At 46.1% G+C, this 26963-nt stretch overlaps 1 protein-coding gene and 1 long non-coding RNA gene across 8 annotated transcripts in view; one reads left to right on the top strand and one right to left on the bottom strand.

The window, feature by feature from the left end:
* Positions 1-2661: 2661 nt before the first annotated feature.
* LOC131737564 (uncharacterized) lies at positions 2662-9521 on the bottom strand. Its single transcript, XR_009329216.1, has 2 exons — positions 8764-9521; positions 2662-2993 (listed from the first exon to the last, which is right to left on the bottom strand). It is a non-coding gene; the product is annotated as an uncharacterized LOC131737564 (long non-coding RNA).
* A 1271-nt stretch (positions 9522-10792) lies between these two features.
* Positions 10793-26963, top strand: part of kmt2e (lysine (K)-specific methyltransferase 2E) — a 79244-nt gene continuing 63073 nt past the window's right edge. For all 7 annotated transcript variants that reach the window (XM_059027777.1, XM_059027782.1, XM_059027778.1 and 4 more), the window contains exons 1-2: positions 10793-11098; positions 24151-24335. In XM_059027777.1, coding sequence (XP_058883760.1) covers positions 24265-24335 — 71 coding nt within the window. In that variant the 5' untranslated portion in view covers positions 10793-11098; positions 24151-24264. The remainder of the gene's footprint in view (positions 11099-24150; positions 24336-26963) is intronic.

Raw genomic sequence — 26963 nt, forward strand, 5'->3', positions numbered from 1 at the left:
CCGCAGAACAACAGGAAACGCTTCAATGCAGCTGCGGAGATGCTTCAGTTATTTTGTGCGGTTTCCTGTTTTGTTCGGCGCTGGGTCTTCAATCAATCAGCAACACATAATCAATGCGATTTACAAGACGTGTCGCGCGGGACACCAAACAGACTATTAAACACGCGTTCTGCAACACAAAGCACGTGGCAGAGGCGTCAGTCATGCTGCAGTATTTACTGTTTTTAAAATGATTGCAATACTGGATGTCATCGTCTCTGTACTGGCAGTCACGGCGTTGCATGTGTTTGCTAGACGCCAGGTTTAGGGATTTGGGCATGTAAAGTCATCTGTGCAGGGCGTTGTAGTTTGAAATGAGAATCGGTGTCAGCCTCTCTCTGTATACAGATATGGCTCGAATGTGGCGTCGTACCTGACATTCAGCCCGTGTTCATTGTGTCGGTGCGCAGGTAGGTCGGTTAACTGCTTCCAATGATTTCTTTTGACTTTGAATCCTCCCCAGTGAAAATGAAAGTGTCTCCGCTATTAATAGCATGTAGTGCCGCGGCAGATGTTGAAAGGGTCAGTGTCTCAGCAGTGTAATGCTGTGGGCGTGCAGTCCGTGGGGGGTCGGATCTTGTTGCACACACGCTTGGGCTCCAAGACGTATTCGGCTTGCAGTTCATTTCATGAGTCTCATTGATATTGATGGCTTATTTAATGTTACTTAACGGACAGTCCGGGGACTCGGGCTGTAGTATTAATGCTGCGCACAATTATGTCAATATTGCCCTTCAGATATCATGTTACGAAATACGATCTGTGTTGGCATTGTCAATTACAAATAATGCGATCTGTGTTGGCATTGTCAATTACAAATAATGCGATCTGTGTTGGCATTGTCAATTACAAATAATACGATCTGTGTTGGCATTGTCAATTACAAATAATGCGATCTGTGTTGGCATTGTCAATTACAAATAATGCGATCTGTGTTGGCATTGTCAATTACAAATAATACGATCTGTGTTGGCATTGTCAATTACAAATAATGCGATCTGTAAACGCATTGTCAATTACAAATACGATCTGTGTTGGCATTGTCAATTACAAATAATACGATCTGTGTTGGCATTGTCAATTACAAATAATACGATCTGTGTTGGCATTGTCAATTACAAATAATACGATCTGTGTTGGCATTGTCAATTACAAATAATACGATCTGTGTTGGCATTGTCAATTACAAATAATGCGATCTGTGTTGGCATTGTCAATTACAAATAATGCGATCTGTGTTGGCATTGTCAATTACAAATAATACGATCTGTGTTGGCATTGTCAATTACAAATAATGCGATCTGTGTTGGCATTGTCAATTACAAATAATACGATCTGTGTTGGCATTGTCAATTACAAATAATACGATCTGTGTTGGCATTGTCAATTACAAATAATACGATCTGTGTTGGCATTGTCAATTACAAATAATGCGATCTGTGTTGGCATTGTCAATTACAAATAATGCGATCTGTGTTGGCATTGTCAATTACAAATAATACGATCTGTGTTGGCATTGTCAATTACAAATAATACGATCTGTGTTGGCATTGTCAATTACAAATAATACGATCTGTGTTGGCATTGTCAATTACAAATAATACGATCTGTGTTGGCATTGTCAATTACAAATAATACGATCTGTGTTGGCATTGTCAATTACAAATAATACGATCTGTGTTGGCATTGTCAATTACAAATAATACGATCTGTGTTGGCATTGTCAATTACAAATAATGCGATCTGTGTTGGCATTGTCAATTACAAATAATGCGATCTGTGTTGGCATTGTCAATTACAAATAATACGATCTGTGTTGGCATTGTCAATTACAAATAATGCGATCTGTGTTGGCATTGTCAATTACAAATAATGCGATCTGTGTTGGCATTGTCAATTACAAATAATACGATCTGTGTTGGCATTGTCAATTACAAATAATACGATCTGTGTTGGCATTGTCAATTACAAATAATGCGATCTGTGTTGGCATTGTCAATTACAAATAATGCGATCTGTAAACGCCCAGGTAGCTGGCATGTCTGAAAACAGCTTTTATAAAACTCTGCAGTGTCACTTACTGGGTGTGGACGGATCATACACTTGAGCATCAGGCTCATCTTCATGCCTTGTGATTATGCGGGAAGTCTCTTATTGGGTCACTCACTCTGCATACAAACGAAGCAGGTATCCAAGGGAAACGCTGTCCAGCACATGGCATTAGGATCTGCAGACCAACTTAGCAAAAACTGGGCTACTCTCAATAATCTTTCAGAGGAGTTTCAGTTCGTAACATATTTGACATGTTTCACCACTACCACATTTTACTAAGGTCATGTTGCCAGTGTTTTTTTGGATCGACAGTCCAGAAGAGATTCACGACACAGGGTTTCATTTTTAATTCAGTACATTTTTAGAGCTTGCATGTTCTCATGTTGCAGTATATCCTGGAAAGCAGGTGCAGCCCAGCTCAGTCCAGGGCTCTGCCAGTCTCAACTTGACACTGTTGTGACAGATTCATATCAGTGATTCACCTGGATGGAAGCTACACTGAATCAGTACTTTGCAACAAGACTGGAGTTACACCCGATTTCAAAGTAATCATGACACCAGTACCACCAGTAATAACAATACTCTTTATTTTATATAACACCTTTCATAGCAGACCACCATCACAAAGCACTTTACAAGATAGGAGACTAGGGTGTATGAACTATGCATCAGCTGCAGAGTCACTTGCAACAACGTCTCACCCGAAAGACGGAGCACAAGGAGGTTAAGTGACTTGCTCAGGGTCACACAGTGTGTGAGCTGGGATTTGAACCGGGGACTTCCTGGGTCCAAGCCTGTGTCTTTAACCACTGGACAACACAGCCTCCTAGAACACAGCTGCAAAACGTTGTGACATCCAGCGTTCATCCATCTGGAGCCCACCTCAGATTTAGTAGCCTGCTCTAATAAAATCAAAGTTTCAGTCAGTGGTTCTCTTGGTGTAATTCAAACTGGAAGTGTGACATACATACATACATGCTGCTTATAGCCCCACACTGAGATGCACTCAGTAAATCATTAAAGCAGTAAATCATTTCCTAACCCAAGTTTCATCACAAGCCTCTGTTATATGCTGTAGCTGTTCAGACAGGAGAATGCATTGTAAACCCTTTGTGGGTTTTATTGTTTTACTTTTATAAAAAGCTGCTTACAAAACTGTTTGTTAATCGCCACCATTCCCAGTTATTTAAGCCTTCAAATAACCTGAATTGAATCTCAGCAGTAAAAGCACTTCAGCCTGATGGAAACTCCCTTTCAACACCAGCAGCTTCTGTGAGATAACAATTGTTCAATCATCACATTATACCCCGAGTGTTTTAAATGCAGGACCAGAATTGATTTTCTTCCAGTAGTACCCTTTATTGAACAAACACACATGTGGCATCTTCCAGGGCCCAGCGCGGTTCTTAATCTCATAAACTTAGTATCTCACTGTTAAAGGCTCAGTTAAGACTCTGCAGCATTATTACATCTGCTTCATTCCAAATCAACACTATAACAACTCTGTTCTACACGCATTTAGAGAAATACTTTGTGAGGAGTGTTTCAATGATGACTATACAGAGATCAGTGTGATTTAGAGACTCCTCCAATCTGGAATAGGGCTGCAGTGCTCTTTTTAAGATGGAGTTGTGTTTAATATACACACTACTACATGTTCTTTTGAAAGACTCTTTACAATATATAGAGAAAAACAAACCTGATCACAGCAAGATCAGGGACGGGACACACTGATGAGGGTGCTTAGCAATGGCAATGCTGATCACAGCAAGATCAGGGACGGGACACATTGATGTGAGTGCTTAGCAATGGCAATGCTGATCACAGCAAGATCAGGGACGGGACACACTGATGAGGGTGCTTAGCAATGGTAATGCTGATCACAGCAAGATTAGGGACGGGACACACTGATGTGGGTGCTTAGCAATGGCAATACTGATCACAGCAAGATCAGGGACGGGACACATTGATGTGGGTGCTTAGCAATGGCAATGCTGATCACAGCAAGATCAGGGACGGGACACACTGATGTGGGTGCTTAGCAATGGCAATGCTGATCACAGCAAGATCAGGGACGGGACACACTGATGTGGGTGCTTAGCAATGGCAATGCTGATCACAGCAAGATCAGGGACGGGACACACTGATGAGGGTGCTTAGCAATGGCAATGCTGATCACAGCAAGATCAGTGACGGGACACACTGATGAGTGCTTAGCAATGGCAATGCTGATCACAGCAAGATCAGGGATGGGACACACTGATGAGTGCTTAGCAATGGCAATACTGATCACAGCAAGATCAGGGACGGGACACACTGATGTGGGTGCTTAGCAATGGCAATGCTGATCACAGCAAGATCAGGGACGGGACACATTGATGTGGGTGCTTAGCAATGGCAATGCTGATCACAGCAAGATCAGGGACGGGACACATTGATGTGGGTGCTTAGCAATGGTAATGCTGATCACAGCAAGTTTGACAGGCAATGATGCACTGCAGCCAGACATGAAGCAACTTGTACAATATGAGGCTTGTGTTCCACTCGCACATAACAGCGCCTGCCAGCAGTGGCAACACAATCTTTGTAACATACTTGCCTGCTTTATGGGTTGGGTGCCAGCACCTGGGTTACAGTGCCAGGACTGGGGGCTTATTTTAATACATGATAGACGTAGTAACATGTTGACAAGAGGCTGAAGTTATTGTTTTGGTTTAGGAGACAGGTCGTCACCTGATCATTTTTAATATACCTGAGAAAGAGAGCCTTTTATAACCTGTTACTCCCCTCAAATGTATTCAGACCTGTCAGTTACATATAGGTTGTTTTACTGAAACTACAACAACAGTCCAGAAACCATTCCTCAAGCTCCTTCTATATAAACAGTGTATGACATCCTTTGAGCCTGACCTACATACAAGAGTGGGCAGACTGGGCTTGTGCCTTCTTTTACATTGCAGGAGTCACACTTCGTTGGTATTGTCTTAGTATTATACAAGACCAAAAAGCTGTCTGGAGAAATGAAAGGGCCTTCACCCAACCCTTTCCATATTTCTTTGTAATGTAATGGTGGTTTCATGGGGCAGTCAGAAGTCTGAAGCTCTTCCTGTGACAAACAGTAATGCAGGCCAGCTGAGGCACATCCCTCTGTGAGAGCAGCTCAGTGCACCAAGGCACACCAGTGCTAATGAGCCCTCAGTGTGTGGGTGGCACAGGTGGGGAGATCCGGGCTCTCTCTAACCAATCCAGCAGCCTGCATCTCCTCCTTCAGCAGCTATGGTACCTCCCACTTAGCCATCTTGCTGCCAACAACCTTCTCACTCGGCAGGCACTTTACACACTGTAGAAACACAGCACTAATGCACCAAGAAATGAGAAGAGCATTGGAGGTCATGTTTGTGAATGAGGAGATGTAACAATTGTAAGGCTGAGGCGATGCATCGACTTATCGTTTGACTATCGATAGTTAAGCCTGTGCATCGTTTCTGTGTAAAGGGTTTAAGCAAAGCTTTTAATTTTTTATTAAATTTGTAAATCAATAATTACTGTTTGCATTAAGCGCAGCGCTTCCTCTGCTCCCCTCAGCTGTGACTCCCTGAATCTGCATGCAATTGAGCTCCCCTTCTCCTCGCTGCCCCACCCCTGGGAGTTTTACTGAGGGGATTGCATCTGTGCAGGAGTCTTCAAAGTAACAGAGCAAGTTAAGAGCGCTGTGCTACAATTACAAATACTGTATCAACCGAGCTACAAATACAATGCCTTCCGTGCCTAAAGACAGACAGAAAGTAACGTTTGGGATACTCCACTAACACAACTCATCTGCGAGACCATTTAATAAGATGGCACCCTACAAAACTTCAAACAAAATCTGCATTTATTCATCTGAACTACCCCAGAGTAAAAATGAAGAAAAACAACCAAGATCGTCCCTAACGTCGTGTCTTTGGTCAGAAGCGTGAAGCACGCTGGCAGCGGCAGCCCTAGTGAGCAGGTATTCAGCAATGCTGGGCAGATTGTAAGCAATTGCCAGTCACTGCTTCAATGAAAACAAAATGTGGACCCGACCATGTTCCTTAACACAATTCAAATATAAGCCATGGACAGTGACTGAACTGCTGTGGACAGCGATAACCTCTTTTTTTTTTTTAAATGAGTTTTTTCTCTTGATTGATTGTTACTCTGACCTTGCTGGGGATTTAAACAACTTATTTTTATTGGATTTTGCTTTGACCCCCAACTGGTACAAATTAACATGAATAAGGTAAAAATTTAAAAAATGTTATTTTGTAATTACTATATGCACAAACTGATGTAATCAATGCAATATGCATAATAGTTTTTAAAGCATTACTAGCAACATTACACAGTAATCAACAGCTCCACCTGTATTACTGCAGGTTCTTTGTTGCTTTCATAACTTTGATAAATCTGCATCTGCTTTTTTGGAGAATGATATATTGATAATAAAAAATTAGGCATTGCCCCAGCCTTAAAACAATTTCAAAAGATAAAATAAATACATTCAAATGAATGTCTGCATCTTCTAAAATGAGGAAACGGAGCTGTTCAACATGGTGGGGTGTGACATTCAATACAAGCAGCTACACACGGAGCTTCACTGCTGTCTATCAGGGTTGAGTAGAACTCAAATGCACTCGAACCAATATAGGATAACCTTTCAAGGACATACAGCATCTAGACTTAAACTGAACACCATGGTATTCCAAGGTATTGATGTGAAATGAAAACATTACAAAAGCATACTAGTAGTACACCAAAACACAGATCGCAACTTCCAGGTTTTAACCCAAAGCAAAGCCCTTCAACTTGACCTACAGCTCCCAGTCCCAACGCAAAGCCTTGACCTACAGCTCCGTCCCAACGCAAAGCCCTTCAACTTGACCTAAAGCTCCCAGTCCCAAAGCCCTTCAACTTGCACCACAGCTCCCAGTCCCAACGCAAAGCCCTTCAACTTGCACCACAGCTCCCAGTCCCAACGCAAAGCCCTTCAACTTGACCCACAGCTCCCAGTCCCAACGCAAAGCCCTTCAACTTGACCCACAGCTCCCAGTCCCAACGCAAAGCCCTTCAACTTGACCCACAGCTCCCAGTCCCAACGCAAAGCCCTTCAACTTGACCTACAGCTCCCAGTCCCAACGCAAAGCCCTTCAACTTGACCTACAGCTCCCAGTCCCAACGCAAAGCCCTTCAACTTGACCTACAGCTCCCAGTCCCAACGCAAAGCCCTTCAACTTGACCTACAGCTCCCAGTCCCAACGCAAAGCCCTTCAACTTGACCTACAGCTCCCAGTCCCAACGCAAAGCCCTTCAACTTGACCTACAGCTCCCAGTCCCAACGCAAAGCCCTTCAACTTGACCTACAGCTCCCAGTCCCAACGCAAAGCCTTGACCTACAGCTCCGTCCCAACGCAAAGCCCTTCAACTTGACCTACAGCTCCCAGTCCCAACGCAAAGCCTTGACCTACAGCTCCGTCCCAACGCAAAGCCCTTCAACTTGACCTACAGCTCCCAGTCCCAAAGCCCTTCAACTTGCACCACAGCTCCCAGTCCCAACGCAAAGCCCTTCAACTTGACCTACAGCTCCCAGTCCCAAAGCCCTTCAACTTGCACCACAGCTCCCAGTCCCAACGCAAAGCCCTTCAACTTGACCTACAGCTCCCAGTCCCAACGCAAAGCCCTTCAACTTGACCTACAGCTCCCAGTCCCAACGCAAAGCCCTTCAACTTGCACCACAGCTCCCAGTCCCAACGCAAAGCCCTTCAACTTGACCTACAACTCCCAGTCCCAACGCAAAGCCCTTCAACTTGACCTACAGCTCCCAGTCCCAACGCAAAGCCTTGACCTACAGCTCCGTCCCAACGCAAAGCCCTTCAACTTGACCTACAGCTCCCAGTCCCAAAGCCCTTCAACTTGCACCACAGCTCCCAGTCCCAACGCAAAGCCCTTCAACTTGACCTACAGCTCCCAGTCCCAACGCAAAGCCCTTCAACTTGACCTACAGCTCCCAGTCCCAACGCAAAGCCCTTCAACTTGCACCACAGCTCCCAGTCCCAACGCAAAGCCCTTCAACTTGCACCACAGCTCAGTCACAACACTTTTCTGAAGATGGCAGGTACGACTGTTGTGGCCTGGGCACCATTATTGCCTACAGCACAGGACACTGCCATGATTAGTGGCAGATTGTTCTATTAGAGAATTGGGGGGGGGGGGGTGCAGATCAAATAAACTGCATAGCAGTTCTCGCAGTCTGTGCGGGTACAGTGCAATAGGGCTCACGATGCATTGCGATGATTTTGCTTTTAAACTGCATTTAACATTATAAACTTAGTTACAGTATGTGGTAAACAAGTAAATAAACAGTGAATACCACATAACATGTACTACTCTACCACTGTTCGAAGCCAGGCGTCACAATTGCAAATGGAATCCTTTTCTAAGGCTGGCTTTTTTAAAAAAAAAAAAAACAAGCCCCTCTGCCAGACAGTGTACTCCAACAAAATGGCGTACGCAGTAAACATACCACGTTGCCAAGAACCGTAGCGATCGGAGCCCCCCCCCCCCACACACACACACACACACAAACACACACACACATCGGAAAAAGCATGCAATGCAATTATATACTTGAGTAGTAAAGACTTAATGATTCACCGAAATCCGTTGTTTTATAAAACGCACGGTTAAAAACAGTAAGTTCAAGCTCCTGTCTTGGCTTCTTGCCCATCGCTCGTGCCCACGCTCGGTGCCGGGAGCGCGCCGAGTCTCGCCCCCGCGCTGCTCGCTCTCGACGAACCCCACAGGGAGCCTCAGGCGCCATCTTGTACAACAGCTTCTCCGTCTCCGAAACAACCACTGCTTGTACATTGAAGATACGACATCCCGTTTTGTCGATATAAAACGACACTAACAGAACGTGGCGTTATATACACACATTTCGCTTAAACTTCTATATATGTGTAGGTAAATAAAACAGTAACAAAATCTGTGGCTACACATCACTCCGATACCTACACTTCCATCTAATGGCGCCCGCAGGACCTCCGCTCGCGCCACTCTCCCCTTGCAGCTCAGAGCCCGCCCACATTCTCTACTACATGATGTCATCGACAGCCAATTATCTTGCCCGAAAACTGGCAAAACGTTTTTCATTGGATACATTAGTTGTCAATCTTAAAGCGACAGAGACAGGGTGTGGTCGTACTACGACTCGTAGACAACAGAGCAGCGCCATTTCGCGAACTACACAAAGCGTACGTTACTGAAAAACAAACACTTAAAATTCAAGCTTTTAAATACCCCACACACCACGCGAACTGTTGATCTCACACAACAAAAACACATGTCAATCGTATTCTATGTAAATTTATACGTACAGACATATTTTAAAACATAAAAAACACTTATTTACACATTTTCACCTTATCAAGCCTAAGAGAAGAACATCCAATATTTCGGTTGAAGGTGTTTTTTTTTTTTTGTTTTGTTTTTGTTTGTTTCGGGCGGGCAGTTTCTACTCCAAAGACATTCTTCCTTTTTTTTTTTCCCAAAATGACTTCTCTGCTCAATCGGTACGGAGCACTGGCCAGCAGATTTTATATGTTGTAAAGCGCATGCGCAGCGCAGTCTGCAGTTGGGGCTGGGAAACCCTGTAGCTGGGCAGGGTAGAGGAATACGTGATGCGTCGACGTGACTCACATGCGCCGTGTTGCTATACAAGTTTGAATTTATACACGTAACACAAGTACATCGTTTGAATTCTCATGCAGTGAAAATAAAAACACGTTCCCCTGTTTTATGAATACAGAAATGTTTTTGTTTTGTTTTATGATTGGTGGTTTATATATATATATATATATATATATATATATATATATATATATATATATATATATAATTATCTCTTGAACCAGCGTGAGTCACTCCACGCTCAGTAATTGTATCTGGACGATAGTTATGTTGGCGGCAGGTAAAGCCAGCGAGAGCCCATTGGTTCATAACTCAAAATATTCGGTTGTTGCCACAGAGTGAGAGAATCAGATCTTATTTTCTACTTCGCAAACTTCTCAAAATCCTTGCAAGTACTGTACTAGCAACCAGCTGTGTGCAATGACCAACCAATCAGGGGCCATCACATCCAAGACTGACAGCACGGCTGCCCAATAGGAGCCACTCCACAACTCATGGGCAGATAGATGTGCTGATGCAGAACTGAACTTGAATGAAAACTGAACTAATTAGTGCACTCCGAGACTGTTACAGGAACGAGGGAACTAGCGGTTATATTGAAGGGAAAACAGCAAGGGGAAACAGAATTAAATGTTCTTACTAATCTTTTCCTGATGTTAAGGAGGAAGTGTCTAGGCAGAATTGTGGATTATGCAAGTCATATACTATAAAGCCCTCATAAAGATGGCAGCCCCATTGGCTGTACATATTTTCCATTGGTTGTTTTGTTGGTTTGTGCGTGTGTTACCAAGTTGCCCCTCACAAATATGGCGTCGTTTTATTTCGCAGTGGGGAAACCAGCCGTTACCTAACCGCGCGTGTGCACGCACAGCAACGGCGGGGGCGCGCCTGCCCGCTCGCTGCCGGCGCCCCTGCGGTCGTGGGTGGGTGAACCCCGCGGGGTGTGGAGGCGGGGTCGGGGCAGGGGGGGCGGGGCCACGTCACTCCTGCCTGAGCCGCCATTTTTGCAACTAGGTAGGAGAGGAGACTCTGTGATAAGACAAGGAGAGAGACTAAAGAAAAGTCAAGCAATTACAACACGTTTCTCCGCAGAAAACCTCCAGATAGCGGGCTCGGGTTGAACTGCAGCAGCAGCTGTACGAGTAGGGGGGGTGTGTCTGGGGGCTGCTTGCTTGTTTCTCTTTGTTATAGTAAAATCCGCAGTGGAGGTGGTGTATTGTTTTGGTTTTCCGGAGGCTCAGGAGGGGTTTTTCCTCCGACTCCCCTGTTTTGTTGACATTATCTCTTGTGGACATTTAAGGTAAGATATTTACTTTCTTACGTCAACATGTTTATCATAAAATAAATCAATAAATCAATAAAACGCTCACAAGTGGGTCTCTCCGGCTGCACTGTGCGGTCTGTCTGTTGTCAGCAGTGCTAGTAATGCTGTGTTACATTAACCTGGTGTAAACACTAAGAGTTTCGTATTGTGTAAAACACTAAGAGTTTTGTATTGTGTAAAACAGTAAGAGTTTCGTATTGTGTAAATAGTAAGAGTTTTGTATTGTGTAAAACAGTGTGGCTTGCTTGTTTATCTTCAAACCGAGGTGTTTCGTGGTGTTTTCTGTTGAATGAAACAAGGGCAGTAATGACATGGATTGTGATGCTGTGGTTCATAATATGGCGGGTTTATGGCGCTTGGTCAGACTTAATAAACATATATAGAAACAAATACTTAAAGGCTGCTGCCGCTTTTGCAGAGTCTAAATTCATGTTTGTTTTTAAATATGTCCGACTTAGCATTTGTTTCGCGTAAAATCATTATTTTGAAGAACGAGATTATTTACAATCATAAATCGTGCGTGTAATATAATCTCCAGACGTGACAGAAACGTGTGTGTGTGTGTGTGTGTGTGTATATATATATATATATATATATATATATATATATATATATATATATATATTATATATATAATGTGTGTGTGTGTGTGTGTGTATGTATGTAATGGGTTGGCAGCCCCCAAACCATCGGCTCTAACATTGTTTGAGTGCCAACTCTATTTTATTGTATTTATTTTTTTTTTTTTAAAGAAAAAACGGATTCATAATTATTTTCTATGTACTGTGCTCCCTGGACCGATTCTTCTATAGTGCGCATTATAATATAATAAATGACTGTATCCCGGACAAAAGGGGGGTTCGCTTTTAATGATCTTTATTTGCAAAGGCTATTCTTGGGAGCCCCCCTCGCTATTAATATGGAAATCGTATTTGAATTCTGAAGATAAGCTGTACTGCTGCAAATGTGGGGGAGGGGAGGCAGGCATACACACATTATAATATTGAACACTGTCTGTATGGATGGGGACAATACAGTATAGCCACATAACTGGGACTTGGTACAAGTCTCCATTTTAAGCCAGATATGTTTGTGTACAAAATGAAAACACCTCCGGGTTTTAATAGCAATGAACTCCTGTTTTCACTCACCGCAAGAAAACAACAATCGCGCTCCTTCTGAATACAGGATTAGCGGTTTCTGTGGATTGATCGTTTCTTCTTCCTTCTTGCAAGCACAGCTCCGTAGTTGTGCTATTGTTTTTGTAGTCGTACCAGTGAGGTGTTGTTAACGGTAATCGCTTGTGTGTGTGTGTGTAGTGGGTACAGCTTGTGTGTGTAGTGGGTACAGTGGGTACAGTGAAAGCCCCTTCAGGGTTGTTTCAATGCGAGCTGTCCCTGATGGTAGTACAGTGTTACTTTTGTCCCCAGGAAAGTGCTGTAAAAATGGCGGCCCGGGCTTGATGTTGTGGTAATTGAATCAGTTTGGGTCTCCACACCCCTGCTTGTGTACGTGGGTCTATCACTGCAGCGTTTCACACATAATACATGCTATTGAACATATTAGCACGATTTCAAGCCGCTCTAGCTGGTTTCTAAGATGCGTCGTTTCTAAAGTCGCCGTTTTAGTTCTGCTTCCTTTCTCTATATAGCGTCTGGTCTATTTAAAACAGCGGGGCCCCGCCCCCTTAGAAAATGTACGCGTCCACACTGCTGTGTGTGTGTGTGTGTGCGTGTGTGTGTGCGTGTGCGTGTGTGGTAAAGACTGCTGCAAAAAATGACAGCCCCAGTATCCTCGCAGTACACCCTTCCCGTTTGGAGGAACCGCCTAAGAGAGCTTTAATCCCAGCGTTCCGACGTTTGCATCGCTATCTCGATATACAGTCGAATAACCTTTGTTTAAAAATAATTGTAGCAGAGTTTGCAGGTTATTGTTTTGACTTGGATTAGACACTGCAGCGGGGTGGGGGGGTATTTATCTATCTCTCTGCGTTTTAGACTGGCTTTGTCAGTGATCATATGGTTACACACACTGATAAAAATACAACTTCTTTGTGAAAAGGAACAAAAGGGGATTTAGTATATTTAACTCTCCAACTAAACAGAAGAAAAAAAAACAACTGCATCCAACATTGGAGACTTCACTGCCAGATTTTACAGATCAAGGCAGTGCTGTGACAGCTGCAGAGCAGGACTGGGCTGTAGGGGATCCGTGTGCAGATTGCTCAGCAGCTCCGAGCTGTGAGTGCAGTTGCTTACCAGAGATATAAAATGATCTCTTCGTCCGCACTGGAACATTCAGCAGAGACACACTTCCACAATTAAGTAGATTCATTTATTCTGCTTCAAATTCCTCAAAGATGAATGGTCAGTGCTGGCATGAGAGCACGGGTGTCACTGGCTGTAGGGTTTGTCTGGGGTCTTGTAGTACAGTCTTTGTTGGTGGCTGCTGCGGCAAAACCGTTGAACAGAATAACTATAGCACAGACCTGCCAATGATAGCGCAGGATATTGTATTTGACGTAATTCATCTCTTTAATAGATCACAAGACCATGTGTGCATTTTCACAATTAAATTTTCTGAATCATTTTATTTAAAAGCACCATTGGGCAGGTCATAATTTCTTTAACAAAATGTTTACCAGATTAAATCTCTATGAAATTCAACACTTGTTCTTAATTGATTGTTGTAGTTTTTATAACTATCTTTTAAAAACATTAACAGCTAAATACATAATGAAACTTGTTTTTCATACGTGGAAAGGTGTCAGTTTGTATTTGGTTGTCGCGGTAGGTTTGCTTACGAGACTAACCCCCTCCGGAGACCCTACACTCCACCTGCAGGCAATCTCCTGCGAGACTAACCCCTTCCGGAGACCCTACACTCCACCTGCAGGCAATCTCCTGCGAGACTAACCCCCTCCGGTGACCCTACACTCCACCTGCAGGCAATCTCCTTCGAGACTAACCCCTTCCGGAGACCCTACACTCCACCTGCAGGCAATCTCCCTCGAGACTAACCCCCTCCGGAGACCCTACACTCCACCTGCAGGCAATCTCCTGCGAGACTAACCCCCTCCGGAGACCCTACACTCCACCTGCAGGCAATCTCCCGCGAGACTAACCCCCTCTGGAGACCCTACACTCCACCTGCAGGCAATCTCCTGCGAGACTAACCCCCTCCGGTGACCCTACACTCCACCTGCAGGCAATCTCCTGCGAGACTAACCCCCTCCGGAGACCCTACACTCCACCTGCAGGCAATCTCCTGCGAGACTAACCCCCTCCGGAGACCCTGCACTCCACCTGCAGGCAATCTCCTGGACGTTCCCTGTGTGAAGTGCTAAACGTTTACACCAGTGCTGCACTCTGTTGTAAACAGGAGCGTCGCTTCATCTTCCCAGGACCTGCACTGCTGAGAGCGCCCGGATCTCTGTTTCCAGTAGCAAACCGCTCCCTGTGCTGGTCATTTCTACAGCAGCTCCAGTCTGATCTGCCTTCCCCACTGCAGCCTGGACAGGTGGCCAGCCCCCACCTCACCCCTCTGGATGTCAATGTGAAGATCACACACCCTCGGCCTCCCAGTCCCACAGCGTCTGTGCAGAAGGAGACACAAAGAGCTCTGTGGACAGCAGGCTTGCAGCGCTGCTGCTGGTTTATTGCAGCGTTGCACAGCTGGTGTGCTTAGCTGTGATGAAAGCTCCTTTTTAGCTGCTTCTTGTGCTCTCATTTCCTGCTAGTGAGGGTTTGGGGGGGGGGCGCTGTCTGGAGGCACCTGAAGTGTGAAGTCCTGGTCGGGGGTTAATGTAGGGTTTTAAAGCGCTATGAGAATTGAGATTTGTTGTAAGGGTGCCACATTTAAAAGTGTGTAGTACATACGCCTGCCGTCTGCCCTAGAACATGTTTATCTGTTAGATTTGTAATGCTTTAACCACAAATGAGACGTCCGAGTGGCTTCATTAAATGGCTTGCAGTGCTGAGTTGAATCACACAATTGCGGAAATGTTGAGTTTTACTTTCTTTGCTTGTTTCCGGCACAAATGTGTAAACGTGGCTGACTTACTGATTTGTGTAAATCTAATACTCTGAGTCCTATTGGTGCAGTGTTTTGTTAAGGTGCAGTGAGTGTGCCAAGCTGGCTTTCTGTTCTAAGGTCTGTGGCAGCTCCGCTAATAGCAGTAACAGCGAGACGTGTGTGTGTGTGTGTGTGTGTGTGTGTGTGTGTGTGTGAGAGAGAGAGAGAGAGAGAGAGAGAGGAGGCTCTGTCAGTGCTGCTCGCTCTGTTTGTTTGAAGCAGCTCAATCACTCTAGCGTAAGGCAGTGAAATACAAGAGAGTGAGTTATCTTACATGTTGAAAGAAAGACATTGTTGTGTTTAATCAGATTCTGTGGCAATACACATTCTGTTCTGGATTTTAAACACTGCTAGTTTGGTGTTGGATCCATTTTTTGGAGGTTTTAATGTGGTTGCCTAACAGCAGGGTATTACATAAAAAAATTTGTTTTTCTGTGAAATGGTATGCAGATTGCAGACATGCAGTTAAAAAAACACTGTAGCTGGTCAGCTAGAATACTTCTCCCTGTTTCAGCCTGCTGGCTACAGACAGGGAAGCCAGAGTGTCATGGCTGGCAGTGCACTACACTTGAAACTTGTGGTATGACTGAGGCCATAGTTGGCTCCTGATTCCACGTGCCATGTTAATAATTTACAGGCAGAGTTTTCGAGCAGTAGTTCTGAACTTTGGTCTCAGCAGCAGCTGCCCTGCTGGACACTTAACTCTGTGTGTGTGTGCCTGTGTGTGTGTGTGTGTGCCTGTGTGTGTGTGTGTGTGCCTGTGTGTGTGTGTGTGTGCCCGTGTGTGTGTGTGTGTGCCCGTGCCCTGGAGGAAACTGCAGTCCAGCAAAGTAAGGTCTATCAGACATAAACAAAGTTCAGAGCGCCTGATCTTGTTGTAGCCATGTTGGCCCATACTGCAGATAAACAAGCCCCTGTCCCTCCTAAGCCAGCACAATCCCACCTCCATGAAATCAGCCTACGCTTCCAGTGACAACAGTGAGCTCGCACTGTGAGTGCATTCCTCAGCCCCAAACTAATTGTTCCAACACGTAGCTGAGTTTCCGGCAGTCTGAGACTAAGAAAGCAAAACTGAGCACAAGTCCCAGCTTTTAGTGTTTGAGCAGCGCTGGAAATAGCCAGGTGGCATTGGCAGTGACAAGAACAGAGCAGAGACTCTCCGCTTGAATTGGATTGCATCAGGGATTGCAATCACTAAGCGCCTGGCAATTTGTGAACGATACATTGCAGGCCGTGCTGTACCGGACAGACTGTAATAACCTGGTACATTGCAGACCGTGCTGTACCAGGCAGAGACTGTAATAACCTGGTACATTGCAGATTGTGCTGTACCAGGCAGAGACTGTAATAACCTGGTACATTGCAGACCGTGCTGTACCAGGCAGAGACTGTAATAACCTGGTACATTGCAGACCGTGCTGTACCAGACAGACTGTAATAACCTGGTACATTGCAGACCGTGCTGTACCGGACAGAGACTGTAATAACCTGGTACATTGCAGACCGTGCTGTACCGGACAGAGACTGTAATAACCTGGTACATTGCAGACCGTGCTGTACCGGACAGAGACTGTAATAACCTGGTACATTGCAGACCGTGCTGTACCGGACAGAGACTGTAATAACCTGGTACATTGCAGATCGTGCTGTACCGGACAGAGACTGTAATAACCTGGTACATTGCAGATCGTGCTGTACCGGACAGAGACTGTAATAACCTGGTACATTGCAGACCGTGCTGTACCGGACAGACTGTAATAACCTGGTAATGAATGATACATTGCAGACCGTGCTGTACCGGACAGAGACTGTAATAACCCAGATGACTTGGTCTGATTTGTGAGGCTTGTTAACGGGAGATACATCTCTTACTGGGTAATAAGGTGTGAGTAGCTGGTCTGTGCTCCAAATGGAAGGGACAGGCAGCGATGACTGACTGAGGCAGATTTCTGCTGCAACTTAAATACTTTGATACTGGAATAAATTGCTGTCTGGAATTCAGCGTGGCTTTAACATTGGATATCTGATGGAGGTTGGCCCTCTGACGGTGAGCCGCTGCTTGTTTCCACAGCCATGAAAATACCTGTGTGTTCAAACCATGTCCACTCCACTGCGCTGCACTGCAGCGCAGCATGATAAAACACAGTGCGTTCAAACTGCAAACATACTCCAGGCTCCCCTCGTTCACAGAGTTCCGGCTCAAGCCGAGGCTCGCAGTGTAATCTGAGTGGGGCTAGCGCAGATGGCAATGGGTTTCTGCATTCCCTTGAAGGGTCCCGTGTTGATAAGCATTAGTAAGAGCCCAGTAACTGGGGGCTACATTGTTTCTGCAGGGATGGCTCTGCTGTTTGATACCCCAGGTTTCTGCACTCTGACACATGCTGCACCTTTCTCCTGTCGGCAGTACTTGGAGCAAAGCAGCCGGACCTGGTGCATGTTCTTTATCTTTCTAGGAATGTGATGCCACACCTCTTGTGAGGTATAGAGCAGGCATTGCCACGCTGCTCCTGACCGCCTCGGCTAGTAACAGCCTGCCAAAGCTCTTGGTCATTTTTGTAAAGAAAAGCACGCTGACGTTCTTGAAAATGCTTCACAGAATTGGCCTGTGTGTTGGTCTAGTTGTTGCTTCTGCTCATCAGGCTGGTTGAGAACCGGTTTCTGTGTTTGAGTCGGACGCTCGTAAAGATCAGCCTGATGTTGTGTTCTGAACAGAGCTGCTTTACAGAGCACTTGAATTGCAGTCTTCAGGGTTAACACTGGCTGCGCATCAGGATGCCCCGTTACGCTCTAATGCTTTGAATTAGAAGTCTAACTACAGATCCTGTAATCATAACTGTGTGGTGTGGTGCGTGTATTCATTCCCACAAGATGTCTTGAGTGTTGTATATCAAGGCATGCAGTAACGCTTGGAGAATAATCCTATTGATTGCTGTGTCTTCGTCCAGTTCCAGTTCCGGGTCAGAGGCACTGCTGTTGCAGAAGGAAGGGGGAGGGACCTGTTTGTAATTCCCTCAGGATTCAGCACAGCTTCCCAGGCAAGGGGTGTCATGAGAAGATGTGACAGAATGCAATCTCCTCAGATGGTCTGTTGAGTGAGGGTGCTGACGCTCTGCTTCAGAGTTACATTCATAACAATGTGAGCATGTCAAGCTGAAGCAATGCCAGCCTGTCTCCGTTCATTATTCATGTAAATGTTTACCATGCAGAATTGGGTCTTATTTATAGAGTGGAGGTTGGGACAGTGCATGCAAGTAAAACATGACCCCAGGAGAATGTGCTGTTCCTGAAGATTGCAGTGTAATGGGCTTAATGGGTAGCTGGGTTATGAGTTCTTAGTGGACGGGTTTTGTTTGCACTTCCTGTTACGCAGTAGGAGTGGCCAACTGTCGGTGCAGAAGGCGATTCATTTTTGAGAGGCCAGGGAGTGTTTAGATCAGCTGGTAGAGTGAGCAGACCGTATCCATGCATTGTGGAGTGAAGCGCTGTGTAGAGAGGGTTATTGAAGCAGCAGGGGTGGCTCACTGTCTCTCTCCCTGCTGTATCTCACTAGAGATCAGTGCTCACTGTCCACTGCTGGTAAAGGGGACTGAACCCTTCCTACCTTTTTTCTTTACAGTTGAGAGAGCGTCCCTCCCCTCACTCCCCCTTACTTGGACACACGGACCTGTGCTAACTTGTGCCAACGGGGGGGGGGGGAAGACAAGGCAGACTCGTCCGCTTAAACTGTGGCGTCCGCGGCTCTCCGTCGGACCCCCTGCTTTCCTCATGGCTGCTCTGCGGCTGGACGTCAACTCCCAGACTAACAGCCACGCTCCTGTCTGGCTCAACTTTACTGCTCAACTACGTTTCCCAGCATCCTAGTGGCATGCATGTGCACTGGACTTGGACTGATGTGTTTAATGCTTGTTTTTCCAGTAGCTGCCTTGATACCGGAAGCAGAACAGGACAATGTGATGATGTACATGTGATGGGTGTAGAAAGCTTGTTTGTGTGGCAATTGTGTACTTGGGGAGAGGTGGGTTCAAGTGCATGGCAAAGCTGTTGGCAGTGACTGCACAGTGTTGTGTAAAATGTTAGTGTATCTTTGTATGGAATAATTCACAGTAAAATGTAAGATGATATGGCTGGATCTGAATAGAAATGGGAAAACCTACCTGTAAAGCCTCACTTTGAATGACTTTAAAATGTGAACAGTGATCCATGCATCCTTTTTCACAAGGCTCGGATCACTGCTTGTTTTAAATCTGACACTGTTCTACATGTTCTATTGAAATGTATTCAATGCTAATGAACAATAAAAGTTGTATTTATGTAGAAGTGATTAAAGCTGTCCAGATCCCTGCAGTGCTTGTGCTGTGTTAGGTGCTGGAGCTGCATTGCAAGCTCACGTGTGACGTGTTTGAAAGGGTCTCTCCAGCTCCAGCATGCTCTGCTGAGGTTTCCTGACAGGATGAAAAGAATCGCTCTCTCCAGCGCTGCACTTCGAGGTCCAGGGCCTCCTACACTACGGCAGCGCTTCTTCCTTTGAAATGGCATCTGTTTGAGCATTCTCCATTTGACTCATTCAGAAGAACATGAGGCTGGTGGACCGGTGCATTGCTGAGACTGTGAGGATAGTGTTGGAGTTCATGCATCAGAAACATTGCTGACCCACAGGGGCGTGCTCTGCAATATGAGAGCCACCCATTGCAGCACGGAGCTTGGTTTGAAATTCTAATTTGGACCTGCTTGTTCTAGAATATATGTAATGGGGTGGTGGGGTTTTATATCTGTTAGTTTCAGATATGTCAGTTAGCGTCTAGGTATCTGTCCAGCTAATCAGTATAGGCAACTGCATGTCCTGTTCTTGATGGAGCCGTTAGTTTTAAATTGCAGTCCAGAGTGCTCTCCTGGCTAACTGCCTGTCTGTTGTGTGAGTTATGTTGAGTTTGCTCTTGTGTGACAAACACTGAGCCCCCCCCCCCCCCCCCCCCCCCCCCGGCTCCTCCCACTCTGCTGATTGGCAGGAGCAAGCGACAGCTCATTAATAATATCTGGGGGGCTGGCCACATGTTTGGCTTTGCTTTTATAGTGTCAGATCCATAGAGAGCCGCTGCTAGCAGCCACCCCTTTGTTTAGTGACGCTCCTGACTGTGCTGTACAGTGCAGTAGCAGGTCTGCTTCTCACAGCCGCTGCTAGCAGTCACCCCTTTGTTTAGTGACGCTCCTGACTGTGCTGTACAGTGCAGTAGCAGGTCTGCTCCTCACAGCCTCTGCTAGCAGCCACCCCTTTGTTTAGTGACGCTCCTGACTGTGCTGTACAGTGCAGTAGCGGGTCTGCTCCTCACAGCCTCTGCTAGCAGCCACCCCTTTGTTTAGTGACGCTCCTGACTGTGCTGTACAGTGCAGTAGCAGGTCTGCTCCTCACAGCCGCTGCTAGCAGTCACCCCTTTGTTTAGTGACGCTCCTGACTGTGCTGTGCAGCAGCAGGTCTGCTTCTCACAGCCGCTGCTAGCAGCCACCCCTTTGTTTAGTGACCCTCCTGACTGTGCTGTACAGTGCAGTAGCAGGTCTGCTCCTCACAGCCTCTGCTAGCAGCCACCCCTTTGTTTAGTGACCCTCCTGACTGTGCTGTACAGTGCAGTAGCAGGTCTGCTCCTCACAGCCTCTGCTAGCAGCCACCCCTTTGTTTAGTGACCCTCCTGACTGTGCTGTGCTGTGCAGTGCAGTGCAGTAGCAGGTCTGCTCCTCACAGCCTCTGCTAGCAGTCACCCCTTTGTTTAGTGACGCTCCTGACTGTGCTGTACAGTGCAGTAGCAGGTCTGCTCCTCACAGCCTCTGTTAGCAGCCACCCCTTTGTTTAGTGACGCTCCTGACTGTTCATGTTGGTCTAAGGATTGTTCTGTGTTTTTTTTTTTGTGCTTTCCGGCTTGCTCTCTCTTTTCTTGCAGCGGGTTCCACAGTGTTTCTTTTAGTTGTAAGTTTGCCGAGTGCTGCTCTAATTGCAGTGTTTCACACCTTGCGTAACAGTTTGTAGAAGATGATAAAAGTGGGTGTACCACCGCTGCTGCACTGATAAATATAATCTGTGCTGTGAGCTCTATCGTTGCTAGGAGGAGGTTCCAATTCTGCATTGAAATCGGTTGGAACAGCATCCTGCACACCGGCTATTTAAATGTTCCCAAAACCAGAAAAAAAACTAAATACATTTTTACCAAAACCAGTTCTCCATAGACCTGAAACTACCCAGCCCTGAGAAACAAACCAGTACCATCCTGCCTCTGTGCATCAGTTGTTCAGGCAGGTACAGTCCAGTCCAGGCCTTCTCTGCAGTGTAGATGAATGTGTTTAATAGGATGTCACTGTGGCAGGTTACAGTCTCTGCTGAATAAACCATTCCAGCAGTGTGGATAGACAGCCGCTCTCTCGTTCCTGGGTGTAGAAGAGGAAGCTGGCTCGCTCGTGGGATCGGAGGACGTCCGCTGAACCTTCAGTTCTCCTGAGCTGTGTGGGGAATTGCTGCGGTGAGGGGGAGAGAATCCGGGGTAAAATAATTGGGTGCTCTAAATTTCAAAAATAAATAAATAAAACGTTTGATGTTGTTTTGACATTACTCTAAAGAAGACATTCTGGGAAATGCTTCTACTACAGCCTGTGGACAACCACCATAGCCATCTACAAACAGCGGGGACTAGAAACTGGTTCTACAGTGAAGGATCGGGGGACCGCTTAACAAGAGGAGATGTCAGCTGACCTGTGTGCCTCAATTAAAGTGCCGTCTCACGGGATGAGGTGCTGCAGTAACAATGACACACGCACAGACACACAAATACATATATGTGAAGCACGCTGTTATTGTTTAGCTGTCTTGAAGAAACGCAGAGCTCCGGTGGTTCTCTTGTGCAGCGCAGGCCCCGGAGCTCCGGTGGTTCTCTTGTGCAGCGCAGCCCCGCGGAGCTCCGGTGGTTCTCTTGTTTTCTGCACGGAGCTGTACTTGTGCAATGCAGCCCTGTTTTTGTTTACACTAGGATCTGAGTCGCTTGCAGTGACATTTGATTAAAGAATCCTCTTAATTTCAAAAGAAACATAATTGACAGCAAGCTGTGAAAATGAGAACAGGGTTAACACTTTACATAAAAATGTGAGAATGGACTAAAGGAATAATCCAGGGAGTCGGTGCCTTGTTTGACTGCCTCTATGGTTAGGAGGTGTACAGCACGAGAGCATGGGCTTTTCTGCTGCAGGCTGCTGTGCTACAGTAGCAGCAGAGATGGAGCTCCCACTTCCACACTGGGAGATCATCCCAGCTGGGAACGAGGCTGCAGCGTTGTCATGGCAGCTGGGGTGTGGGAGGAGCGGGGAAGGGGGCTACACTTGTTAATATCTGAATGTAAAGGGGTCTTTGTAGACAATGACCCGTGTCATTACACACAAACTCCATGGTGACCCAGCACAGCAACGCGCTCTTCAGCACCTCAGCTCCAAGACAGCCGCTTCAAATTAAGCCTAGATTTTGTTTCCTTTTTTTTATGATTTTATTTTATTATAATAGGCCTAATACAAAAAAATCAACTGGATTGATAATTCTACTATGAAACTTACAAGTGGCTAGTGAATGTCTTCATTAAAATAAAACAATATAGCAATGAAGCAACAAATATAAAAATGAATGCAGCTTAGTGATTGTAATGGTTTCCCCTTCGTTCTGGGTCTCTGTGGAACTTTAAAAGAAACCAGGCTGTCCTGTGCTCTGTATGGTGGATAATAATAATACTAATAATAATAGTGATTAGATCTGTCTCTGGTACTGCATTAACCCAGCGCAGCACTGTCAGCTGCTACTGCATTAACCCAGCGCAGCACTGTCAGCTGCTACTGCATTAACCCAGCGCAGCACTGTCAGCTGCTACTGCATTAACCCAGCGCAGCACTGTCAGCTGCTACTGCATTAACCCAGCGCAGCACTGTCAGCTGCTACTGCATTAACCCAGCGCAGCACTGTCAGCTGCTACTGCATTAACCCAGCGCAGCACTGTCAGCTGCTACTGCATTAACCCAGCGCAGCACTGTCAGCTTGCTACTGCATTAACCCAGCGCAGCACTGTCAGCTGCTACTGCATTAACCCAGCGCAGCACTGTCAGCTGCTACTGCATTAACCCAGCGCAGCACTGTCAGCTTGCAGTCACCCTGTGAGAAAGGGCAGAGCTGGAAGAAAGTGGGCTGGTTGTGCTCTGACACTGCCAATCATTGTGAAGATTTTCCGTTCCTCCACGCCAGCCTGTCACAGCTGACAGTGCAGTCAGCACAGCATGATTATAATATTATAATATCCACCTCTATAAATAACAGGCCTGTGCTGTTAAGCAGCTTGGGAAAAGAAATCCAGCACTGTTTACATCAGTGTTCTCATGGGTGCGGCTGCGTACACACAACTGCGTCATGTGCCTGCCTGCCTCCCTTTCCATTGTCCTTCTGCCATTTACAGGACATAGAAACATGCATGGAAATTCTCCATAAATAAATTCATTGATGTAATCCTCGTGCATGTCTCAGTTTTGCATTGTTTTTTTTAATTATCTGTTATTTGGCAGCAATTTTTTTCTCTGAATAGTTTTACAGAAAAGCTAATGCAGCTGGAATCTAGATCCAATTTCGACATTTTGTGGATTATCAAGGCATTGCATTGAAAGTCCTCCCCTCCTCTCTTTTATAATGTAAATGCTTCATAGCATTTCTGATAACCAGACCCACAGCTGTTCACCTGTCTTCTGTGTGACTTCACTTCAGCAGCACCTTGCAAATGAGCGATGGGTCATTGATTGTGTGCCACTGTATGTATTGTTGTTGCAGTAGTGTGTGTGGGGGTACACTGTGTGCACAGTACTGCACTTTGAATTGATCTGTGCTTTTCTCTCCCCTGTAATGCAGTGTTGTGATGATCACTAACCCCGTCTCTCCTCTTGTGTCTCTGCAGGCTTTGTGGATGCACTTAGATGTTTGCAATGAGCACTGTGGCTGGCATGCCTCAGTGTTTTGGATACCAATGCTTAGGACCCCGTAGGAATCAAATTTTTCAGACGCGAACGTCATGAGCATAGTGATCCCGATTGGGGTTGATACAACAGGAACCTCATACTTGGAAATGGCTGCAGGTTCAGAGTGAGTACAGTGTCTCTTCGTTTGTTTCTGCTGTCCTGCCACCTTTGAATGCATTGCTCTCAGGATAGGGTTTTCCTGAAATTCATCTGCAACTTTACTACTGAATCACGAGTACAGTCTGTGAGCAACTTGCATCCTGTCCAAGCTGCTTGAGGTCATGGAAAGGGCTTGTATTAAGCAGTTTACAAATAAAGGGGTTTACATAGAAACTGCAGTAATAAACGTACTGCAGGTTATGAAACACATTGTCAGCTATAGCAAGTATAGTCATTTCCCGCCCCCGATGGTTGGATTAAGATACACAGCAGGTGTCAAAACATACCCACACTATGACAATGTAAACCTTGCTTAACGATGGGCTCTCATCGCACTGCTAATTTGGCAGCCACATTTGAGGTTGGGTGACTTTCAAGATCCAAGCTGCCAAGGTAGGACTCTGTGCCAGTTTGCATTCAGCGCAAACTGTTTAGACGTGGAAGTGACCAAATTGAGAACAATGAAAGGGAAGAGAGAGGCACCTGAGGGGACGGGTCTTCAGTACTGTACACAGAAATGTTGCACACGTGTCGTCTCACACACAGTAATGCTGTAGTGCATCAAAAACATAACAACACTAATGGAGGGCTTTCTTTGAGTGGTTACGGAAATAAACAATCTGATAAGGTTAAACTGGTTTAAGATGTTTAATCCTGCAGCTTTCCATGGAGCAGCGTTGTCACTGCAGCTTTCCATGGAGGAGCGTGGTCACTGCAGCTTTCCATGGAGAGCGTGGTCACTGCAGCTTTCCATGGAGGAGCGTGGTCACTGCAGCTTTCCATGGAGGAGCGTTGTCACTGCAGCTTTCCATGGAGAGTGTGGTCACTGCAGCTTTCCATGGAGAGCGTGGTCACTGCAGCTTTCCATGGAGAGCGTGGTCACTGCAGCTTTCCATGGAGAAGCGTGGCCACTGCAGCTTTCCATGGAGAGCGTGGTCACTGCAGCTTTCCATGGAGAAGCGTGGCCACTGCAGCTTTCCATGGAGAAGCGTGGCCACTGCAGCTTTCCATGGAGAAGCGTGGTCACTGCAGCTTTCCATGGAGGAGCGTGGTCACTGCAGCTTTCCATGGAGGAGCGTGGTCACTGCAGCTTTCTGCAGGGCAGCCCAGCGATACTGGAAGGGAATCTGTGATGCACTGATTGGTACTTTTCCTGTCATGCCCAATATTTTATTCTAATGTTCTTCTGTAGGCTACTCTTTCATGTCTGTAGGACACCCCCTGGCGACTCTGCTTTGATGTCAGTTGGATTTCTCTCTTGTAAATCCTTTGAATGATTGAGTTTTACATTTGCTGCTGCTTGGTAAACACAGCCTGTCCTGTTTTCCTGTGGATCTGTCTGGCAAGACTGAAATCTGCTCCGCTGTTTATCCCTTGTAAGGATAGTAAGACAGCCCCCTCCCCTTCTCCACGGAGGGGCAAGCTGTGGGCTGAGCACTGTGTCCTCCTTCCTGCAGCTTTGGCATTCCTAAGGCATTAGCCCACCAGTATTTGCTTGGGATGGCTATAGCATTGCAGGGATGGAAATAAGACACCTAATGCATAGCAGTCTCAACCATTCCAGATTTTACTATGAGCTTGATTAGCCACAGTGTGTATAGGTAACAAGCTCAGGTGTGTCTTATTAAACTCACAGTAAATCCAGGGATGGAACTGCTATGCAATGGGAGTCTTATTTCCATCCCTCCAGCATTGCGCCTGCTAATGATTTGTGAATGATACCGCTTTCATTCTCCAGTGTGGGTTACATTTCAAGAGAATTAACTTGCAGTATTCTGCTGTCTTTCCAGCTGTTCAGTATGTCAGTAAAACACAATGAATGGCCACTGGGGGAGTCATGTTTTGAGCGACAGGGACTGCTGGGGTTATTGAAGCCCTTTGTGTGTCGGATGGATTGTTCGAGTGTCTCTCTGTGTATCTGTCTCTGAGTGCTAGCGCCGCAGAGCTCCGCTGCTGTGGTAGTGTTTGATCTTGATCTGGGTGTAAAGGGAATGGTGTGGAGTGTGTGTGTGTGTGTGTGTGCCTGTCTCTCTGTGTCTCTGTCTCTGAGTGCTATCCCCGCTGAGCTTGATCTTGGTGTGTGTGTGTGTGCCTGTCTTTCTGTGTCTCTGTCTCTGAGTGCTAGCCCCGCTGAGCTTGATCTTGGTGTGTGTGTGTGTGTGTGTGTGTGTGTGTGTGTGCCTGTCTTTCTGTGTCTCTGTCTCTGAGTGCTAGCCCTGCGGAGCTTGATCTTGGTGGGTGTGTGTGTGTGTGTGTGTGTGTGTGTGCCTGCCTGTCTCTGTCTCTGTCTCTGAGTGCTAGCCCTGCGGAGCTTGATCTTGGTGTGTGTGTGTGTGTGTGTGTGTGTGTGTGTATGTGTGTGTGTGTGTGTGCCTGTCTCTCTGTGTCTCTGTCTCTGAGTGCTAGCCCCGCTGAGCTTGATCTTGGTGTGTGTGTGTGCCTGTCTCTCTCTGTGTCTCTGTCTCTGAGTGCTAGCCCTGCGGAGCTTGATCTTGGTGGGTGTGTGTGTGTGTGTGTGTGTGTGTGTGTGTGTGTGTGTGCCTGTCTCTCTGTGTCTCTGTCTCTGAGTGCTAGCCCTGCGGAGCTTGATCTT

Source organism: Acipenser ruthenus, chromosome 7 (genome assembly GCF_902713425.1).
Source record: "Acipenser ruthenus chromosome 7, fAciRut3.2 maternal haplotype, whole genome shotgun sequence".
NCBI lineage: Eukaryota > Metazoa > Chordata > Actinopteri > Acipenseriformes > Acipenseridae > Acipenser > Acipenser ruthenus.